This window comes from Equus caballus, chromosome 25 (genome assembly GCF_041296265.1).
Source record: "Equus caballus isolate H_3958 breed thoroughbred chromosome 25, TB-T2T, whole genome shotgun sequence".
NCBI lineage: Eukaryota > Metazoa > Chordata > Mammalia > Perissodactyla > Equidae > Equus > Equus caballus.
Genome location: NC_091708.1, coordinates 37,323,744 through 37,344,968, shown reverse-complemented (window position 1 = coordinate 37,344,968; position 21,225 = coordinate 37,323,744). Strand labels below are relative to the sequence as shown.

The 21,225-nt window shown below is 40.3% G+C and overlaps 1 protein-coding gene across 21 annotated transcripts in view; it reads right to left on the bottom strand.

Annotated features, from left to right (window-relative positions):
• The window catches only part of GAPVD1 (GTPase activating protein and VPS9 domains 1), a 64,566-nt gene extending 43,945 nt beyond the window's left edge, over positions 1–20,621 (bottom strand). For 12 of the 21 annotated variants that reach the window (XR_011432650.1, XR_011432651.1, XR_011432652.1 and 9 more), the window contains exons 1-4: positions 17,800–17,965; positions 12,247–12,297; positions 9,952–10,064; positions 707–917 (exon numbers count right to left, since the gene is read on the bottom strand). Coding sequence is in view for 18 of the 21 variants with exons in the window: in XM_070251782.1 (XP_070107883.1) it covers positions 707–917; positions 9,952–9,955 (215 nt within the window). In the remaining 3 variants the exon portion in view is untranslated. Of the gene's footprint in view, positions 1–706; positions 918–9,951; positions 10,065–12,246; positions 12,298–17,799; positions 18,173–18,626 lie in introns of those variants that run through there. The other 9 variants (XM_023628872.2, XM_070251786.1, XM_070251781.1 and 6 more) reach the window with 4 other exon arrangements.
• Positions 20,622–21,225: the final 604 nt, after the last annotated feature.

Sequence of the window (21,225 nt, the reverse complement as noted above, 5' to 3'; positions counted from 1 at the left end):
TGAACTCTTCTGTGTCTGGCTTCTTTTCTCAACATCATACATCACACCACTATTTCTAGAGTTAAAAACTACTTCTTGGAACAATGAGGTATTAACACAGTGAAAACTGAGGTTTCTAAAACTGAAAAGTAGATACACAACAGTAAAACTTAGAAATGCATATATTAAATATTGGGAGAAAAGTAGAACACAAAACAATTTCTTCTCTATAACAATATAAAATTAGGGGCCAGCTCCGTGGCCGAGTGATTAAGTTCCTGCGTTCCGCTGCAGCGGCCCAGGGTTCAGATCCTGGGCGCGGACATGGCACCGCTCATCAGGCCACGTTGAGGCAGCATCCCATATCCCACAACTAGAAGGACCTGCAACTAAGATATACAACTGTGTACGGGGGGAGTTGGGGATATAAAGCAGAAAATAACAAACAAACAAAAAAGATTGGCAACAGTTGTTAACCCAGGTGCCAATCTTTAAAAAAAAAAATATATATATATATAAAATTATATATACAAAGATACAAATCAACTGGTGTGGAATAAAATATTAATGCTTAAGTTAATAAAATAAGCACAGACTTATCTTGATACTGATTTAAACTAACTTAAACCACACACTTTGTTGGATATATATTCATTTATTTACAGTTGGCAGTCAGTACAGAATTATAATGTTCACAAAATTTAAGACCTCAAAACCTTTTCTTTACCTGGTTATGATAAGCCGATCCAAATTAATTCTCTGTTGCTTAGCAATCCATGCTGTACGATACAACTTCTCAGCTGTCTTAAGCACATCTGCATTGAGCCTCTGAATGAGCTGTTTCTCAGAGTTTACATATAAGCGTTCCTGCTTAAGGTGATGGGCCAGAGTATGAATATCCAGCTTCACCATCTTCAAATGTGGGAAAAGTACAAAGGCTAAGAGTAAAAAGACAAATTGGAAAATTTTATGTCACTTAAATTGTTTTCCAAAATCAAAAGGGAGAGAACGCTTTAAGAATTAGGCTACATTTAGTACCGTGGTTAACTCTAATTTAAATAATCTCTATTTTTTTTATTACAGAAGCATTACAGGTTCAGTCGAGAAAAACTGGTAAATAGTGAAAAGCAAAAAGATAAAAAGAAAAGCTCCTAACAAGGCGACTGCTCAGAGACAGCCACTGTAAAATCCTTGTGTATGTCCTTCCAGTCCAGCTCTATTCAACACTGGAGTTTCCGCGACTGCTCTCTTCACAGTGCAAACAATCAACATATCCTGTTGACTCTACCTTCAAAATACATCTCAAATCTGAGTACTTCTCATCACCTCCCTTCTCTCACGCCTGAAGGTCTATAAGCACCAATTCCTAACTCATCTCCCTGCTTCCTTTCTTGTACCACTAGAGTCTGTCCTCTACAGCATAGAGTATCCTTTAAACTTAAGTCAGATCACTTATTCCCCTCCTAGAAATCATCCAAAGGCTTATTTTACACCTAGAATGAAATCCGAAGGTCCACCATGATCTAGCCCTGGCTACTTCTCCAACCTCATCTCCTGCCATTCTGCTCTTGCTCACACAGCTCCAGACACACTGGCCTTCTTGCTTGAACAGGCCAAGCATGTCCCTTCCTCAAAGCCTCTACATTTGCTGATCCCTGTCTGGAAGGCTATTCCTCCAGATATCTTTACAAGGCTAGTAAACTTCATTTTACTTCATTACTTTACAATAAACTTCCTTTAACTTCATTCAGGTCTCTCTGCTCAAACATCTATTCAGAAAGGCCTCCTCAGACAACTCTTTCTAAAATAGAAACTATCACTTCCTACACCCTCTTGGCCTTTTTTCAAAGCACTTGTCCCTATCTCACATTCTATTACAGATAACAGCTACTTGCATGTTCATCATGCTTAAAGTATGACTCCTCCACTAAAAGATAAGGGCCACCAGGGCCAAGGCTTGTCTGTTCTCTTCACTCAGCGTTAATTTCAGAGCTGAGGAGAGGGCCTGGTTCACAGCAGGAGTTAAATAAATATTTGTCAAATGAATGAATGAAATCACACAATCCTCATTAATCTAGTAGCTAAACAAACTGACACAAATAGCACATAATTTAAAGCATTATTATTTAAGCTGTACCCTTGAACCCAGAATGCCTGCCAGACCACATGTTTCACATCAACAAGAGAAGTGCCTGCGGCCCAGATAACAGAATACAACGCTGTGTCCAGACAGCAGACAGTCATTAAATTAGAAAAATACTTCTAAGAATTAAACATCATGATTGTACACTTGAAGTCGCTATGAGAGTAGAGCTTTAATGTTCTCACCATAACAACAAGAAAATGGTAATTACACGAGGTGAAGGATGTGCTAAGTAATCTTACTGTGATAAACATTTTGCAATATATACATATATCAAATCATCACATTATATGCCTTAAACTTACAAATCTTCTATGTCAATTATATCTCAATAAAACTGGGGGGAAAACGTTGTCCCAAGCAATCAGATTCATAAGTAACTTTAATGGATCTATTTGGAATTGATAAAATACAATTTGTGTGAATTCAGATTCTAAAAAAGATGACAACCTAGACCACAGAACTCTCAGTATGTTTAGAGATCCAATGAAACATTCATTTACATGAAATAAGTACTTCTGGTGCTAAGGCAAAAAAAAAAAAAGAATTACATATTTTTATGGCAGCGGCTGGAAATATATTTAAAACCACCTTATTTAAAAGAAATACATTTAACAACTTTTGTTTGATTTCAGAAATTTTTAAACTTTCTTTTATTTTAATGTACTGATGACTAGGAAAATTTGAGATATTACCATCTAACCTGAATTTAATTGATTTCAAAAAACACTTTCTTGTACCTTATCAATTCCCTAGCAAATTATGCAAAGCTGTTATTCCAAATCTCCTGTATCGTTAAGACCCTCATATTGTTTCCTCTCAAAAGATCTAAGTATGCCTACTTCACCAAGATGATTTGTTATTAAGGCAGTCACAAAAGTATCTGTGTACACTCAAAAAAAAATTGGTGACATACATATATACATATAATTTTATTAACTCAGTCTACAGAAAATGCATACAGTATACAACTTTGTAGACTTCCATGTGGGAACTCTAACATCCCCTTAGTCTAAGAACAAAAGCATTGAACAAATGGTTGTCACAATGAGAAGTACCATAGTTAACAAAAACAGTACTGAAATGAACTCAAAGATCTGTATGCTTCATTAATTAGTTCTGTTACTTTGGGCACAAAATGCATATTCTCTGAACCTGTTTTTTTCATCCATAAAACGTGGACACAATATCTACATTTATTTTGTGCAGGGTACAAGCAACATATTAGGTACTAGGGATATAAGAAAGGATAAAACCTAGTGTGTGTCCTCAAAGACTTTCTAATCTACTAGAATGAGGCAGACATGCAAATGGCTGCCCCAAAATGTTCTGGGTATTATGCTACAAGACTGTAGAGTGTAGAGTAGGGACAAAAGAGACATAATAATTGAGGAGTTAGACACCTGCACCTAGTCCTAAAAGACAAGTATTTGGGGGGCAGGAGGGAGCAGGGAGACAAGTATTTGCCAGATATAAAGAGGATGGTGGGTGGGAGCAGATAGGGGGAGCCAACCAAGCAAAGGCACAGAAGCGTGTAACATAGAGTATATTTAGAGAACTACACATGGTTTGCTCCAGTTTGGGGACATGTGTGTTTGTGTGTGTTAAGAGTAAGGCTGGGGGTAGGGCAGGAGAGTATAAGGAGACACAAGTCTACAGAGACAGAGGCCAGAGTTAAAAAACATGGATTCTGCACTGTAGGCGATGGGATGAGTTTTAAACAGGAGACGAACATAATTAAATCTCTATCTGAGAACATAAACTCTGGCAGTAAGGAAAAGGATGAGCAGGTGGGGATGAAACTAGATGAAGAAAGACTTCGACAGGCAAGAATGATGCAGTGGCAACAGAAAGAACAGAAATTTGAGAGAGGTTAGGAGGTAGAAAACATAAGATTTGTTGACACCTACATATAAGAAGGTGAGGCAGAAGTTTCCAACTCTGGTGACAAGGGTGCGTGTGGCGTTATTCACAATTCAGCATCATATGAGAAAACATTTTATAAACTGAAATTGTGCCTGGTACGGTTCTAAGAACTTTACACACTTAATCTTCATATACTATCATGCAATGAGCTCAAAGCTAGCTATATAATTTCTGGTAATTTATATAATCTTTCTAGAATTCAGTTTTTCAACGGAGAAAAGGGATTAGATGATATGGGTGCTGTCCCTTCCCATAATTAACACTCTATGAGTCTTCCGAAAGATCCAAGTTCCCCCAGCTGGTTCCAGAACATCTTGGTCACCCTGCTCTTTCTCTATGCAACTGCGATTTTCTGTGAGCAGGTGAGCCAGGATAGCAACCAACATGTCAGAGTAATCTGTGCTCTTGGCATAACATCTGCCTTCTTCTAGGCTGGGAGCACAGGATAAAAATAGCTCGCTATTAGAAAAGGTTACAGAATATTCAAGATTATCACGTTCCTCCCAGTCACTCCTTCACACTACATCTCCATAGTGTCCTTCCTGGTCTCTCCTTGCCGCTGCTGAAGCAATCTTCCTAAAGCACGAATCCTGTCATGCTGCTTCCCACTGCCTTCAGGACAACGTCCACAATCTGCTACATGACATCAAGCTCGCAACCACAAAGCCCTCTTTTTACATCTCCTACTTCATCTCCCACCATTTCTCCACTTCCTCCAAATCAGATGTTGCCGCCATACTATATCCTAAAGTCTCCAATTTGCAAATGCTATTATAGACGCCTAGGAGGCCCATATCCTCCTTATTTTCAAGTGAACTCACATTTCCCTTTTAAGGCCCAGCCCCCAAATCTCTCCTCTCTGTGAAACTCTGGAGGAACTGCTCCCTCTCAACAGAGAGCATCCCTTCCTCCCTCATGACACTAAATGACACCAAATCACTCAGTGGGAAAGTTACTCCAATTTCAAGTCTCTTTCAGTCCGTCTACTTACATCACGAAGAACATCTAAGCAGGGTGCCAATTTGTCTTCAACCCTTCTCTAACACTTGATAATCTCTCTTTTTAATTAAGGGATAGCAGGCCTCAAATTCAGCACCTTCTGCAAACAGCAGCTAGCTGGGTTTTACAACACTATTTTGTTTTCATTATATTTAAGTTGTTTTCTATTTAGGGTAAGAGACGTTAGCCTTTCGTTACAGTAGTAACATAAAGCTTCTTTAAAAATATTTTTTGAAGTGTGTCCATAAAAAAAGACATTAAATAAATAATAGTACCAGTGGCATGCATATTTTGGAAAAATCATGTTACTTGAGGATTAAGTATGGGAAACATTTTTATATACTGATGCCTACACCTTGACAGAACTGTCAGTCACTTTTTTTATTATATAGGCACTTTTCTCCATAGCATATATGTAATATATTAACGTGATAGCGCAAAAAACAGACATGACTGCCTTTTTCTAATGACCTGCTACAATTTTAGCTCCTGTATTTTATCATTCAACTAATTCTAATTTGAGAATTTATTTTATTTTATTCTTTATTTTTTTAAAGATTTTATTTTTCCTTTTTCTCCCCAAAGCCCCCTGGTACATAGTTGTGTATTTTTAGTTGTGGGTCCTTCTAGTTGTGGCATGTGGGGTGCCACCTCAGCATGGTTTGATGAGCGGTGTCATGTCCGAGCCCAGGACCTGAACCAGCAAATCCCTGGGCTGCCAAAGTGGAGCATGTGAACTTAACCACTCAGCCACGGGGCCGGCCTGGAGAATTTATTTTAAATTACCCACTACTTTCCAGGGATCAAACCAATCCATACAAGAGAGGGGTGTCCTTGGCAAATTTATTTTATTTATTTTTTTTTGAGAAAGATTAGCCCTGAGCTAACTGCTGCCAATCCTCCTCTTTCTGCTCAGGAAGACTGGTCCTGAGCTAACATCCATGCCCATCTTCCTCTACTTTATATGTGGGACGCCTGCCACAGCATGGCTTGCCAAGCGGTGCCATGTCTGCACCCGGGATCCGAACTGGCGAACCCTGGGCCGCCGAAGCAGAACGTGCGCACTTAACCGCCGCGCCACCGGGCCAGCCCCAAAATATTTTTTATAAATACAAATAATCATGTTGAATTACAATCATTTGTCTACCTGCGCTTCTCCTTACAAGCGCAAGGAAATCTCCTTCAATGTAGGAATAGTTTTCTTACTGATTTTATAATGTTTTGTTAAATTACATGATCTAAAAATTGTCAGGTATTAAAAATAATGAGCTCATCTCCTTCCAAAAAATGGATAGACAAGCACAGTAAGCTTTAACACACTTCCTTCCCTCCTCTCTTCACCAGGTATTTATTAAACACCTACGATGTGCTAGGCACTCATGAACAAGGGGTGTACATTCTCATAGGGATACATGACATTCTAATGACAATTTTGAGTGGTTTTCACAAAGCAGACTTCTATATACTCTCTATTTAGAATCGTTTGCTCACTCCTTTCAACGGCCAGTTAAACCCCACTTAGGCAGCAGGACTCAGCTCAAACAGAGGAGACTTTACTGTCCATTCTCCTGACTCAGATACTTTCTCCTTTGGGCTCATCTCTATCATAGCATTTTACACTATTTCCAACAAAACGCTGTTTTCTCAACAAAATTCCATGTTCCCTGAAGTAGGGACATGGTCATCTTAGTATCCCCATTACTTAGCAGAGGGAATGGCATTTCACAGGTGCTGAATAAGTTTTCATTTATAAAAAATTAATAAATAAATGACTGAATGACGAAGAGCAGTGCTCTTCAGCCAAATTAGGAATCAGCCAAGCTGCTGCTAACTCAGTTCCAAAATGAATAAAGAATAGTAACTAAATTTAAGTTGAAAATATCTACTAACTTTCCAATGAACATATTTGAAATAATTATTAATGTACTAAAAAAGATATTTCCTCAGAATTAAGAAATGCATATCAGGGGCTGGACCCGTGGCCAAGTGGTTAAGTTAGCATGCTCCACTGCAGTGGCCCAGGGTTTCACTGGTTCGGATCCTGGGCACAGACATGGAACTGCTTGTCAGGCCACACTGAGGTGGCATCCCACGTGTCACAACTAGAAAGACCCACAACTAAAGTATACAACTATGGGGGCCGGCCTGGTGGTGCAGTGGTTAAGTTCACACGTTCCACTACTTCGGCGGCCCGGGGTTCGCCAGTTCAGATCCCAGGTGCGGACATGGCACCGCTTAGCAAGCCATGCTGTGGTAGGCGTCCCACATAGAAAGTAGAGGAAGATGGGCATGGATGTTAGCTCAGGGCCAGTCTTCCTCAGCAAAAAGAGGAGGATTGGCAGCAGTTAGCCCAGGGCTAATCTTCCTCAAAAAAATATATATATATACAACTATGTACTGGGGGGATTTGGAGAGAAAAAGCAGGGAAAAAATGCATATCAGTAAGGAAAAAATGTGATACTTTTTATCTTTAGTTGGTATATCTGAAACAAAAGTAAAACACTAGAAAAAAGAATCGACTTAGTATCACCTATTCCTGGCACAAGTACAGGGTACCAAAACGCACACTATGAAGATACAAGTAATAAAAGGCCAGAGTATTCAGAATTCAAGTTAACACTACAATAGACTTTCTGTCATGACATCAAAATTCCAGATCCTACCAAAAGTGAATAAAATCGAAACAGATGTCAATTTTACCCCCAACACACTACTAATTTTCCAGAGCTACAGAAGACACACTAACCACAAAAATAATGAAATTCATGCATAACAAATGGTTTGTGGGTTAAGCTCAGGGTTTAACTGAGAGAATATCAAAACACCTGGACAGCTAATATGCCTTACTTAAAAATACTAATGTATCCTCACTATTTCACTTCAAAAACTTTGACTTTTTCAAATATTACTTGAAATCATTACTGAGATTCACAATATTAAAAAAGATTAAGTCTGAAAGACATTTAAGTTATAGCATACCCTATCCTGGACTACACAGTTATTAAGAAGGAGGTATAGGGGCACAGAGAGCTGTCCATCATGCATCATTAAGAAAGCAAACTGCATGGGGCCGGCCCCATGGCCAAGTGGTTAAGTTCTCGCGCTCTGCTCTGGTGGCCCAGGGTTTCGAGCCCAGTTTGAATCCTGGGCTCAGACATGGCACCACTCATCGGGCCATGCTGAGGCGGCATCCCACACGCCACAGCTAGAAGGACCCACAACTAAAAAAATACACAACTATGCACAGGGGGGCTTTGGGAGAAAAGAGAAAAATAAAACCTTTAAAAAAAAAAAAAAAGAAAGAAAGCAAACTGCAGAATAATATGCACAGTAAGCTCCCAGAGGCAATACAGGGGTTAAAACACAAACCCTGGAGCAAGACTACCGGGCTCAACTCTCAGTGCACTCTCTGGCTAGTTACTTCTCCTCGCCTCAGTTTCTTCAGCTGCAAATGGATATAAAATACAACCCACTTCATAAGGTGTGTTCACAGGGTTGTGAAGGTTTAATGGGTTAATATACGGAAAGCATTTAGCAAGCACAAGTGTTAACTATAATTTTGGGGGAAAAAAACTGAAATCATATAGTAAACACATGTACATGTGGGGAAGAAAACCTTTCACTTTTTTGCATTGTTTTTAGGTGTCTTTTTTTTTAACAAAGAACATTTATTACTAGGAAAACAATAAAACTTGCCACTAAGATCTACCACACCAAAAGATCTGCTAGTGCAATTACTTAAACGCTCAAGACCAGACAAATTCTGTAAACAATAATATAATAAAAACACAAAAAATTTCAAACACAACAAAAAGAACACATATTTAGTTTCTAGACACAGTTCAACAAGAACAAGCTACACACCAATAAGCAGAACTGCAATGGCACTAAAATTATACCCTTTTACTTCCCAGAGGTAATAAATGATACAAAAATATCCACCCAATCTAGAAATGGGCAAGTATAAGGAACTTTCACAATTAGATAAACCTCCATTAATTTTATTAGTCTGAAATTAAATGCCACCAACTCTAATTTCTTCCAATTCAACAATCTCTAATGACAACTGCGAATTTTCTAGGGGTCTCTGTAATGTCTTTTATTTTTCTCTTGAGCTTGAAGATGAACCAGATACCTGAGAGGTATTTATATCTGAAAGGAAAGTGTAACTTGACGCTGACTCTGTAATTATATATATACCAAGCCAAAATTATCTTTGCATATACCTTTTTTGTAAGCTACTTTTTTAATATAAGGTTTACGCAGCATACTGTTTTAACCGTAAGACATATAAATCTGGAGATCAAGATAAACCAAATAACTAAAGAAAAATCTAAAATCCTAAGAAGCCCTCTGTGCACTTTTGAGAGGAAGATTTCACCACCCACACGGTTTGAGGAAGCTTTGGTCTCCTGCATAAACTTAGCTTCTTCCGTAAATACAGGGGGTGTACAAAACCACCAAACAGAGGAGCAAAAAGAGAACTTTGAGCTTCAGCTGCATTTCTGCTGAGCTGTAATACTGGTAAAGCCTGTTTCAAGATCCAAGCGTCTACCCTCAAAACTAAGGAAAGCATTTAAACAACAGGCTGTCATGTCTATTTCATCATATTTACCAGAATAGTATTTCATAAAATCATAAATATTTATTATCAAACTTCAAACTATTACTATCAGTGACCCTGTTCTACCTACAAGGAACCTCGTGGACCACAAAAAAAATTATCTAGTTACTTAAAACAGCTTTTCAAAAAGAAATCAACCATTAAGATGCCTCCAAAGAATTAAGGAATTTGTCACTTTAGTTTACATAATGCCTAGAAAAAGAGAACTCAATAAACGTGAGCTATTACTATCATTACTATTATTATGATAATGTTTTGAAATGATGGAACAGAAACTTACTCATAGAGAGGTGTCACTTTCCATCAAAATCCAAGTTGGCTCCTCACAACTTTGAATAGATATTTTAAACGGTGCTTTTGATTTAGGGGAGTCAAAGTTAGAGTCCTCGGGTTCTGAAGGAGGTAGTAAAGATGAAAACATATTCTGTGAAAAGAACTCATCTATTTTTTCCTAACCTTTTCTTAGAGAAATCTGTATTTGTAAATATTTTTACAATTCTGCCTTACGTGCTATGAGTTTTAGACCTCATGTATTTTTGTTAGGTAGTCAGGATTTATAAATAATGGAAGTAAAAACAAGAATGGGTCAGAGCTTTGCATTAGAAAGTGAGAGGAGACGGTTCAGGGTTGAAAATAAATGAGCTTAGCCTAAGACCTAAAAATTTGTTTCTAACATGTATCTGGACAAAATTAAGATTGCCTAGGGGCTGGCCCCGTGGCCGACTGGTTAAGTTCACGTGCTCCACTTGGGCGGCCCAAGGTCTCACCGGTTCAAATCCTGGGCACGGACATGGCACCGCTCATCAAGCCACGCTGAGGCGGCATCCCACATACCACAACCAGAAGGACCCACAACTAAAATATACAACTATGTACTGGGGGATTTGGGGAGACAAAAACAATGAAGACGACTGGCAACAGTTGTTAGCTCAGGTGCCAATCTTTAAGGGAAAAAAAAGATTGGGAAGATAACTTGACTTTGATTCTGAAAAAAAGTAAATGGGCTGATATTCCTTGACTAATTTTTATTTTAAATTTTCCAATTTTAATACTTTCAAAGAATTCACAGAAAATAAATTGAAAATATAAATTAGCAAGAGAGGGGCCGGCCCCGTGGCCAAGTTCGAGCGCTCTGCTTCTGCAGCCCAGGGTTTCACCGTTTCAGACCCTGGCCACAGACATGGCACCGCTCATCAGGCCATGCTGAGGCGGTGTCCCACACACCACAACTAAAGGGACCCACAGCTAAAAATACACAACTATGTACTGGGGGGCTTTGGGAGAAAAAGGAAAAATAAAAAAACCTTGAAAAAAAAATTAGGGGCCGGCCTGGTGGCGCAGCGGTTAAGTGCGCACGTTCTGCTTCCGCGGCCCGGGGTTCACGAGTTTGGATCCCAGGTGCGGACATGGCACGGCTGGGCACGCCATGCTGTGGGAGGCGTCCCACATAGAAAGTAGAAGAAGATGGGCACGGATGTTAGCTCAGGGCCAGGCTTCCTCAGCAAAAAGAGGAGGACTGGCAGCAGTTAGCTCAGGGCTAATCTTCCTCAAAAAGAAAAAAAAATTAGTAAGAGGAAAAAAAAGGCAGAAGAACTGAACATGTCTGATGACGTGCTTTCCACTAGTCTCAAGCGTGGGTGTGCTGGCATGACACGGGAGCAAGACCAAGCAGGCACCTTCTTGGACAGACATCTTAGATTAATGAGCAGACATCTTGCCTGCTTTTACAGTTCCAACAGTATGCTGCTTGAACCTTATATTAAAAAAGTAGCTTACAAAAAAGGTGTATACAAAGATAATTTTGGTTTGGTATATATATAATTACACAGTCAGCGTCAAGTTATACTTTCCTTTCAGATATAAATACCTATCAGGTATCTGGTTGGTCTTCAAACTTAAGGGAAAAAAAAGACATTACAGAGACCCCTAGAAAGTTTTTTTTTTTTAAACATTTGCTCAACCATTCATTTGTATATATTAAATATGAGAACTTGAAGTATCAACAGATATTCACCACTTCTGACCATTGCATCGCAGAGTTCAAAACCAGGTTTCAGCTTAGGAACGATGAAGAACTGTCCTTCAGAAAATGTTTTTACCAAATCATAATACATATTGAAACACATTCCAAAAAATCAGAAAATGCAGGTAAGCATAAGGAGGGAAATTTTAATTAACTATCATTTTAAAAAGCAGAAATCAAACAGATTAGTACCTAAAGCTTCTTCTAAAATGTGTACATGATACGGAAATTATTGGTCCTAGTTCCTCTACAAATGGAAATACCTTGATGGAGATTACTTAAGGAGTTAAAGCTGCAAATAATTCTATACAAACACAAGTTTAGGCAGTTCAAATGTGAAAAAACTACATAACTGAAATCCTTCTTGCCTAAGAAAAAAATAACTCCAGAGAAGGAAATATGTGAGTGAAAAAACAGAAAGTTGAAGGTGAAAAAAATGCAATTAACCATTTGAGAAATTTTAAGTAGTGGTCTTTCCAAAGCAAATAAGAGGGATTCCGCTTATAACAGGCTTTTACAGAAAATTAAACAAATAAATAAATCACACTTTACCTTGAGAATCCTAGAGCAATGTGTAACCAACTCTTCCCAATACACTCACTCCTAAAAAAATACAAATAAAAAATAAATCTTACCATTAGGAATATATCCACTCTCCCTCGTCAATTTTCTACAAATATTAGGGGTAATTTTCCAAATAATCAAATCTGAACTGAAGCACATCACTTTTAAAGTGACACATTTTGTATTGTTGGGCGCGCCAACAAAAGATTAGTGCATACTGTTGCAATTTCCAAAATGCCACTATCAGGACCGAACCACAGACCTCAGTCAGGGATGCGGCACCAAGGTGGACAAGAGTGAAGGCAGACTGACAGCTGGAGCACCAAAAGGTAACTAGCAATTACTGAGTGGAAGCCATGTTCCTGATGCTTTCCATTTATTATTATTATTACATTTAATCCTGTGTGATAGGTATTTATCACCTCCATTTTACAGATGAGGAAACAGGTTTAGAAAAGTCAAATAACTTACTGCCTAACCATTCAGCTATTATGCAGCAGAGAAGGATTTCAAAACTAGATTTGTCTGACTCCACAGCCCATACTCTCTTCATTTCCCCATGCTGCCTCTCTGGTTCTTCTTTAGTATACTGACTTTGGGTTCCCAGGTGAGCAACTTCATCGGGGGCTCTGGGAAAGGAGTGATCCACCTAGAGGCAAATGATCACGTACTATCACCCGGGTAGCCTAGATTTTTTTCAGCCTCTTCATTCCATTTTCATCCCATAATCTTTTCTCCCATTTTTCCCTTTCACAGACCTAACACACTAACCAAAAAAAAAAGGAAAAAAAGAAAGACCTGGATGTCCTCCTATTCAATTTACAAATTCCTCTACTTTTATTTTTTATTTTTTTGAGGAAGATTAGCCCTGAGCTAACATCTGGGCCCATCTTCCTCTACTTTACATGTGGGACGCCTACCATAGCGTGGCTTGACAAGCGGGCCATGTCCGCACCTGGGATCCGAACTGCTGTGCCACTGGGCCAGCCCCAGCTCTGCCCTTATCTTTGTTCAAGTTGTTCCCTTCACCTGGAGTCCTTCTCCAATATCCCTAAAGCCAATTACATCTATGATTTGAGGTCCAGTTCAAATGCCACCTCCTCCATACAGCATTCCTTGATCTCCCACTCTCCCATTTAGCAGCAGTATCTCCAATCTAAATTTTCTTGACCCTTTATACTGGTACCTGTATTAACAACTTATGACCTTGAGGAAGTTTTAAAAAATTATCACTCCACAGATTATTTATGAATTATAAAGGAAAAAGGGTGCCTTTACAGTATAAATCTAGTAGACATTACCTCATTCAAATGATCAAACTTACATCAATAATGAAAATGACATCTCGTGTCTCTGATATGATACGTTGAGAGAGACCTAAAATGACCTACTTACCATTCCATCCAAAAACGTTTAATCTGATCATGAAGAAACATTCAGACAAACCCAAACTGAGGGGCATACTACAAAACAACTGGTCTGGTTGCTTAGCATCGTGAGAGACCAAACAAAGGCTGGAAAACCATTCTAGATTCAAGCAAGCAACTAAATGCGATGCAAGATCCTTAACTGAATCTTGGGTCAAAACCAAAAAACTAAGATCAGTATTGGGGGGCCGGCCCCGTGGCCGACTGGTTAAGTTCACGTGCTCTGCTTCAGCGGCCCAGGGTTTCACGGGTTCGAATCCTGGGCGTGGACATGGCACCGCTCATCAGGCCATGTTGAGGCGGTGTCCCACGTGCCACAACTGGAAGGACCCACAACTAAAAATGCACAACTATGTACTGGGGGGCTTTGCGGAGAAAAAGGAAAAATAAAATCTTAAAAAAAAAAACAGTATTGGGACAACTGGGGAAATTTGGATATGTACATTAAATAATAATAACACATTCACATTAAATGCCTTGAGGGGGACAACTCAACTGCAGATACACAGAAAAAAGTCTTTGTTCTTGGGAAATAAATGCTGAAGTATTTGGAGGTAAAGCGTCCTGATGGTATCTATACTTAACTAGCAAATAGTTCAGCAAAAAATGTCTACTTGTACATAAAGCAAACACAGAAAATGTTAACAACTATCAAATCTAGGTAAGAGGAGATGGGCATTTATTGTACTACTCCTGCCAACTCTTCTGTAGGTTCATACAATTTTTCAGAGTTAGGAAATACATAAAAGTTATGGATCCGAAAAAACAAAATCAACAGAAAATGGGGAGAGGTGCAAAGAATGACTGAGCATTTGTATTCTGCCTCCCAAAATTACCTGTTAAGACTATCATAGTTGCTTCCAGTCTTTAAAAAAAGATTACAGATAGCATTCCCTTTGCCACCACCTCCCATTCTTCTAGAAGTTGTGAAATTATGGGGTAGGGTACGCCCATTTTCAGCTTTAAGTATGGCAAATATTCTCTCTCAAGGCAGCTGTACCAAGTTAAACTCCACCAGCAGTTTCTAAATTATCATTTCCAACCACACCTTCGCTAATATTAGATACTGTCAGACAATTTTTTATCAATTGGATGTGATAAACTTGATGTCATTTATACCAACCTAAGATGACACAGTAAAAGGGCCTTAGCAAAATAAGAACTTCACCTAGGACCCTTCCTTTTATTAAATCATTATAAAAAGTTAAGGACAATCAAAACTACCTGGCAGCGTGTACTAAGAATGGCCAGTCCTCATATGAACCAAATGCCCACAAAAGCACCACAGAGTGTTCGGGAAACAATTTCCTGACTTTTAAAAAAATAAGATGCAAAGGTTCAAATTCAACTCAGCATATATAATGCCATTTGCAAGATTTTTTTAAATGGATGAGTTTTATTCCTAGAAATAAAAACCCTCACTCTTACAAATTAACTCATTCATTTACTTGTTCAGCAAATATTTACTGAGTACCCATTTTGAGCCTGCCACTTCTCCAGCACAGTGAAGACAAAGTCCCTATTCTCACAGAGCTGACATTCTAGTGGGGAGACAAAGATTAAAATAACTATATAAATATACAACTAATATGATATCATATAGATACATGCTATAAAGAAAACAAAGGGACAGGGGACATAAAATGATAAAGAGGGCAGTGTAAGGACACAAAAAGTACCAGGCAAGACCTCTTCAAGGCAGTGATTTGTAATATGGTGTGTTCAATTCAACACAAACTAGTTCAGCACCAACACCTGCTTCATAAAATACTCTTCTTCACCTTTCCATACCCTACCCCTCTTTATTTTTTCCAGAAAAAGTTTGCTGCAGTGGTTTTCCATTATTGCTATTATTTTAGAGGAAAAAAACCTGACACAAGACGCTGACAAGGTGCTTCACAAACAGGTGCAAATTCCAAGTCACACCTATTCTGAAAAAATGTTAACAGTGATTTGTCAGTGAGAAGTCTGATGTCAAAATGATGCTGAACTGCAAGAATTTAAAATGGAATTTCGAGGCTGGCCCGGTGGTGCAGCAGTTAAGTTCGCACGCTCCACTTCAGCAGCCCAGGGTTTGCCAGTTCGGATCCTGGGCGGGGACCTACGCACGACTTATCAAGCCATGCTGCAGCAGGCGTCCCACATATAACATAGAGGAGGATGGGCACAGCTGATCACTCAGGGCCAATCTTCCTCAGCAAAAAGAGGAAGATTGGTGATCGATGTTAGCTCAGGGCTAATCTTCCTCAAAAAAAAAAAAAACCCCAAACAAAAAAATAAAAACAAACAAAATTGAATTTCAAGAAAATGACTTACCAACTCTACAACCTGCCCATTTACATTATATCATATATGAAAAGAATTATAATAGCAATAGGAAAATATATTTGAAGAGAGATCCTGCTGTTTTGCATTTAAAGATAAAAAAATTAGAACACCTCCCTCTTTAAAAGCCATACTACCTACATGATTTACAGAAAAGCAGCACACACTAAAATTTCCTTTCACAGGCTTACAAAAGGGCTTGGAGAGCTTCAATCACTTGGAACCAGGCGGTGCCTTAATACAGAAATCTAAGGGCCAAAGCATTCACTTTCCTTTCCTCCTCAGATTATTTTGCTAATTCCCTAGCACCCTGAACAAAATATCTGTGGTCTAGTTTAGCTTTCAAATCTATTATACTGATCCCAACCAAACCTTTTCTTTTTCTTCCCTAATTACAAAATTCCCTCTTTCATCTACACTATCATCCTGTCTCCCTTGCCTTCTTCCTTATCTAATGATCCAACTATTCTGCCAGGCAGACTTACAGATCCAAAAAAACTTATTTCTCCTTCAGGAGTTCTGAATCCTTGTGCCATGGACCTCTCTGGTAGGCCGTGAAGCCTATAGACCCCTTCGCAGATTGCTTTTAAATGCATAATTTCATACAAGAGATTACAAAGGAAACCAATTATACTAAACCATTAGCAAAACAATTTTTAAAACCTAATATGGTAATATATGTGCAGCTTTATCATCACATTAAATATGATCTAACAGTGGGTCTAAATACACCATAAATTCAAAGAAATGATAAGCGTGCTATTTTGAGATACCTGCAACAACTGTACACATGATACAAAAATATCTGTAATTTTTAATGGTGACAAAGTCACAGGCATTGCTAATTCTACTGTGGTTTGCATTCATAATGGAAGAAAATGATAAATTATAGATAGATAATAAAAATAAAGATGTAATTTTATCCCCATTCTAGTTCAAGAACCCCCTGAATTGTAGCCAGCAACTAGTAAATCCCAGGTTAAAAACTCTTTCTAGCTCAAGAACCCCCTGAATTGTAGCCAGCAACTAGTAAATCCCAGGTTAAAAACTCTTTCTAGTTCAAAGCCTTGATCAAACTGATTTTTGTCACAAATTTTAAAATAAAACACTAGTTCCTCCTTTGACCTACCTCTCATCCGAATATATCATCATGCCTCTCGTTTTTATGCAGATTTGCACTCAGAACCCTGTTTATTTCCATGGTTTGCCTAGCCAGCACCCATTTGATTTTGCCAATCAATAAGAGGTGAAGTTGAAGGAAGGGAGACGGAAGCAACCAACAGTCCCTCGCTTCCAGACCTCCAACAGCAAGTGGAAAGATGCCAAGTATAGTGTGTGTTTATGGTAAGTGGGCTGCCCCCCCAGACCCGTGAGTCCAGCTTGTCAAGAGCCCCCGAAGCACGCCACCTTCACCAGCGGCACTCAGAAGACAGTCCACCTCCTATCCTCAGTTCCCCACCTGCCGGGTCGCTGGGTTCTGGCTCCCACCAGAAGCCGCCCCGCGGTACTCCAGTCCCTTCCCACCCCATCCCCCACGCGTCCCTCCCTCGCGTCCGCCCCAGGCCGCCCCGGCCCGTGCGCGCCGTCACTTCTCTCCCCTGGGCCTAAGCGTGTCCCCTCCCCCCACCCTCACTCCTCCCGACACTGGAGGGAAGGGCCAGGGCCCAGGGGTCAGCTGGACCGGGCGGCCCGGCCGTCAGGCGCAGGCTGCGGCCTTAGGCCGGAGCAGCCCCGCCGCCAGGCAGGAAGCCGCGCACTCCCCGCGGGTGAACCAGAGCCGCGCACTCACCAAGAGGATCAGGCGGTGGAGGGCACCGAGGTCCCCGCCGGACTGCCACTCGGCCTCGGAGCCGTCGCCCTCGCCAAGAACTGCCACCGCCGCTGCCGCCGCCGCCGCCGCCACTCACTAGCTGGCTTCCCTGCGTCCTGCGGCGGCGCTGCCGCCACGCCATCGCGCGTGCGCGGGGCCGCGGGGCCCCCTGGGACCAGTAGTTCGGCCGGGGCGGCTGGTGGCTCCTCTTCCGCTTCAGCCACCCGTTCGGCGGCGGTCTTGAGCGGCCGTGTGTGTCTTCGGAACCGGGAAGCTCTTTCTGGAAAACTGCTCTTCACCCAACACGGGCCCTTGCTCCCGTGTACAGTACCGATGGATGTGAGAAACACGCCTGAGCAAGTGTGTGTAAAGGAAAACAATTCAGAGCATTTACGTTTTCGATAACAACTGTCACTTGCAAAGAACAAGTCGTTCGAATCACACACACGCCCCTCCTCTCCCGCTCTGTTAGTGGCGCTAATTGCCTTTAGTGGTACCTGGGTTTTCGGTTTTAAACCTGATCTCTCACTCCTCAGTTTATCAAATTTTGCTTATTGTCAACTTGACCATACAGTTTTAAGTCGATTGACAATTTCCGTAATAAAAAACTGTTTTACTAAAACAGTTCAGATATATTCAAATGTTAAGTTAACCGAGCTGAACAGTCATAGAAATCTTAGAATTGGAAGACACCTTAAAGGTCATTAATCCAACTCCGGCCCGGGCTGGAATTCCCTCTTGCACATTCCAGCCAGATGGTCATCCAACTTCTATTTCAACAGTTCAAATTTCAGGAAGCTCACTACCTTAAGTAAGGCCGCCTGCTCCACTGTTGGACAGTTCCAAATGTTAGAAGGTTCTGCCTGCTGCTGAACTGAGGTCTCCTTCCCTTTTACTTCGTTCCATTGCTGGTAGTTAGTTATGCCACCTGAGCCGTATAGAATGTTTTCCACTTGACAGCCTTTCAGAAAGCTGGAAACAATGGTTATATCCTCCAACATTGGGAGTCCCCAGGCAAAACAAAAAAAGAAAAAGAAAAAAAGTGGTAATAGTTTTCCAGCTATTTCAAACGTATGGAATCAGCTCCCAGACTGCTTTGCACTTAGTCATCCTCCTCGAAAATCATCAAAATTTGCCCTCACGTTTATTGCCTCATTTTATTACCACAACATTCTATGGTAAACTAGTCAGGTATAATTGCTATCATATTGCCAGTCAGCTGATTTAAGAATTCAATTCTATCAAAGATTATTTATGAGCTCTGTTATAAAGCATTGCCCAAAACACCAAGGGAATGAAAAAGGCAACAGGATATGGTTTAAAATCTAGGGTGAAAGGATACCTCGAACAGATTAAGGACCATGATAATAAGCTAAGGTACAAAGTGCTATGAGATTCCCAGGGACAGGCTTCATCAATTTTCGGGGCCATGACCTTAAGAAGGAGGTGACACTTGGGAGTTACTGGATGGTGAGATTTCAAGATGGGAAATGGCACACAAGGACTGCCAAGGAAGAACCCAGCCTAAGCAAAATGAATGTGTAATGAATCAGTTCAGTTTGCTCTCACTTCACACTGAGTACTCGAGATGGCCTGGAGCACACAGGCCAGGGAGCAGGGTAAAGGAAGGACCCCAGAGGTTGGGAAAAGTTCCTGAGGGTTGTGAAGAAACTGCACTGTGTGTGGTAAGTAAAAATAACACTGGGGTGGTCAATTAACCATTCTGAGTCCTACTCTGTCACCTACAAATGAAGAACTTGAATTAAATAAGCAGTTTTCAATCTTTTTTTCCACTCAGCACATCCAAGGAATCCAACTCTGCACGTTAGAACAGTGGATCATGAGAACAGTAATTCTTGCGGAATACGGTGAAGGTATTATTCTCAACACTTTCACACCTGGGAAAGTGAACACAAGAGGTGAAACTATGCTCGAAATCAGCAAATAGTACTCCATGAGGGCAGAGAAGCCCATCGTTTTTTGATGTTTTTTTTTTTTTTGAGGAAGATTAGCCCTGAGCTAACTGCTGCCAGTCCTCCTCTTTTTTGCTGAGGAAGCCTGGCCATGAGCTCACGTCCGTGTCCATCTTCCTCTACTTTATATGTGGGACACCTGCGACAGCAAGGTGTGCCAACTGGTACCGTGTCCGCACCCGGGGATTCGGGCCCTCAAACCCCTGGCCGTGAGAAGCCAAACATGCGAACTTAACTGCTGCGCCACTGGGCCGGCCCCAGAGAACCCCGTCTTGTTCACCACTGTCTCTCTGGACCCTGGCATAGTGCCTGGGATGGAATTCCTATTTGTTTTTGTTTTTGTTATTAAAAATGAATGGTATGAATAAACAGTGAACCTGGCCAAAGCCCTTTTCTTTCCACTACAACACTCAGCCTTCCGTGACATATAGGGATATGCAGTTACTTGTCCACAATCACAAAATTCATACTGGATCTTGATTAGAGCTCAGTTCTTCAGACTCCCAACTCCTTAGTTCATTAGACTACTCTGACACAGAATCAGAGAGCAGTGATAAACTCAGAATGTCTAAAAAATGTTCTTTTTCCTTCTATTTGTGCACAGCTGGTCTTAGAGATAAGCCAAAAAAGCAGGTGCTATGCCAGGTCATTTGAGGGGGCCCTTGGAAAGTATTTCTGGACAGAAATAATTTTATTCTCAGGTCTGTGAAAGGCCCTGGAAATGTCATTAGTGATAGATACATTGAATCAAGGGCGTTAGAGCTGAGTGTCAGATCATCGAGTCCGACACCCTCATTTGTTTGAATTTGGAGGCTGCTGCTCTTCAAGAGATCCTAATTTAAAAGCACATGCCCCTTGGGAAAGCAACATTTTAAGTTATTATGCATCTATACTGAGGAAAGAAATAAGACAAGTGAGAGCAAACGATGCCAAAGAAAAACAGGGCCATATCTAGAAAGAAATAAAGATTAGGAAGATGGAGAGCAAGTTGAAAGGGAAGAAGCAAGGACTTCACCGATGATGGAATTTTATCTATTTGGCAAGCAGTTTGAGAAACAAATTGCTTTGAAGTGGTAGTACACACTTGGCTGTGGAAAGCAACAGTCTGTGGAAAGATTAATTTTAGTGTCTCATCTGAAAGAGTCAATTAAATTATAAAGTAGGTGCTAAGTAAATACAGCAATAGCATGAATAGAAACCAATAGAGCAGAGTATTCATAATTTTACTATGAACGAACTCTGAGACTGTATTTTCAACAGTAAAACAGAGATGTCACCAATCCTATCTATCCCATCCAGTTGTTATAAGGAAAAAAAACAAAGGAGGCAGGTCAAAGCTTTATTTACCATAAAGCAGAACACAAATGTAAGCCGTTATACTATGACATAGGTTAAACTGAAACAGCAGGCAAACATTTAAGATATTCAATGC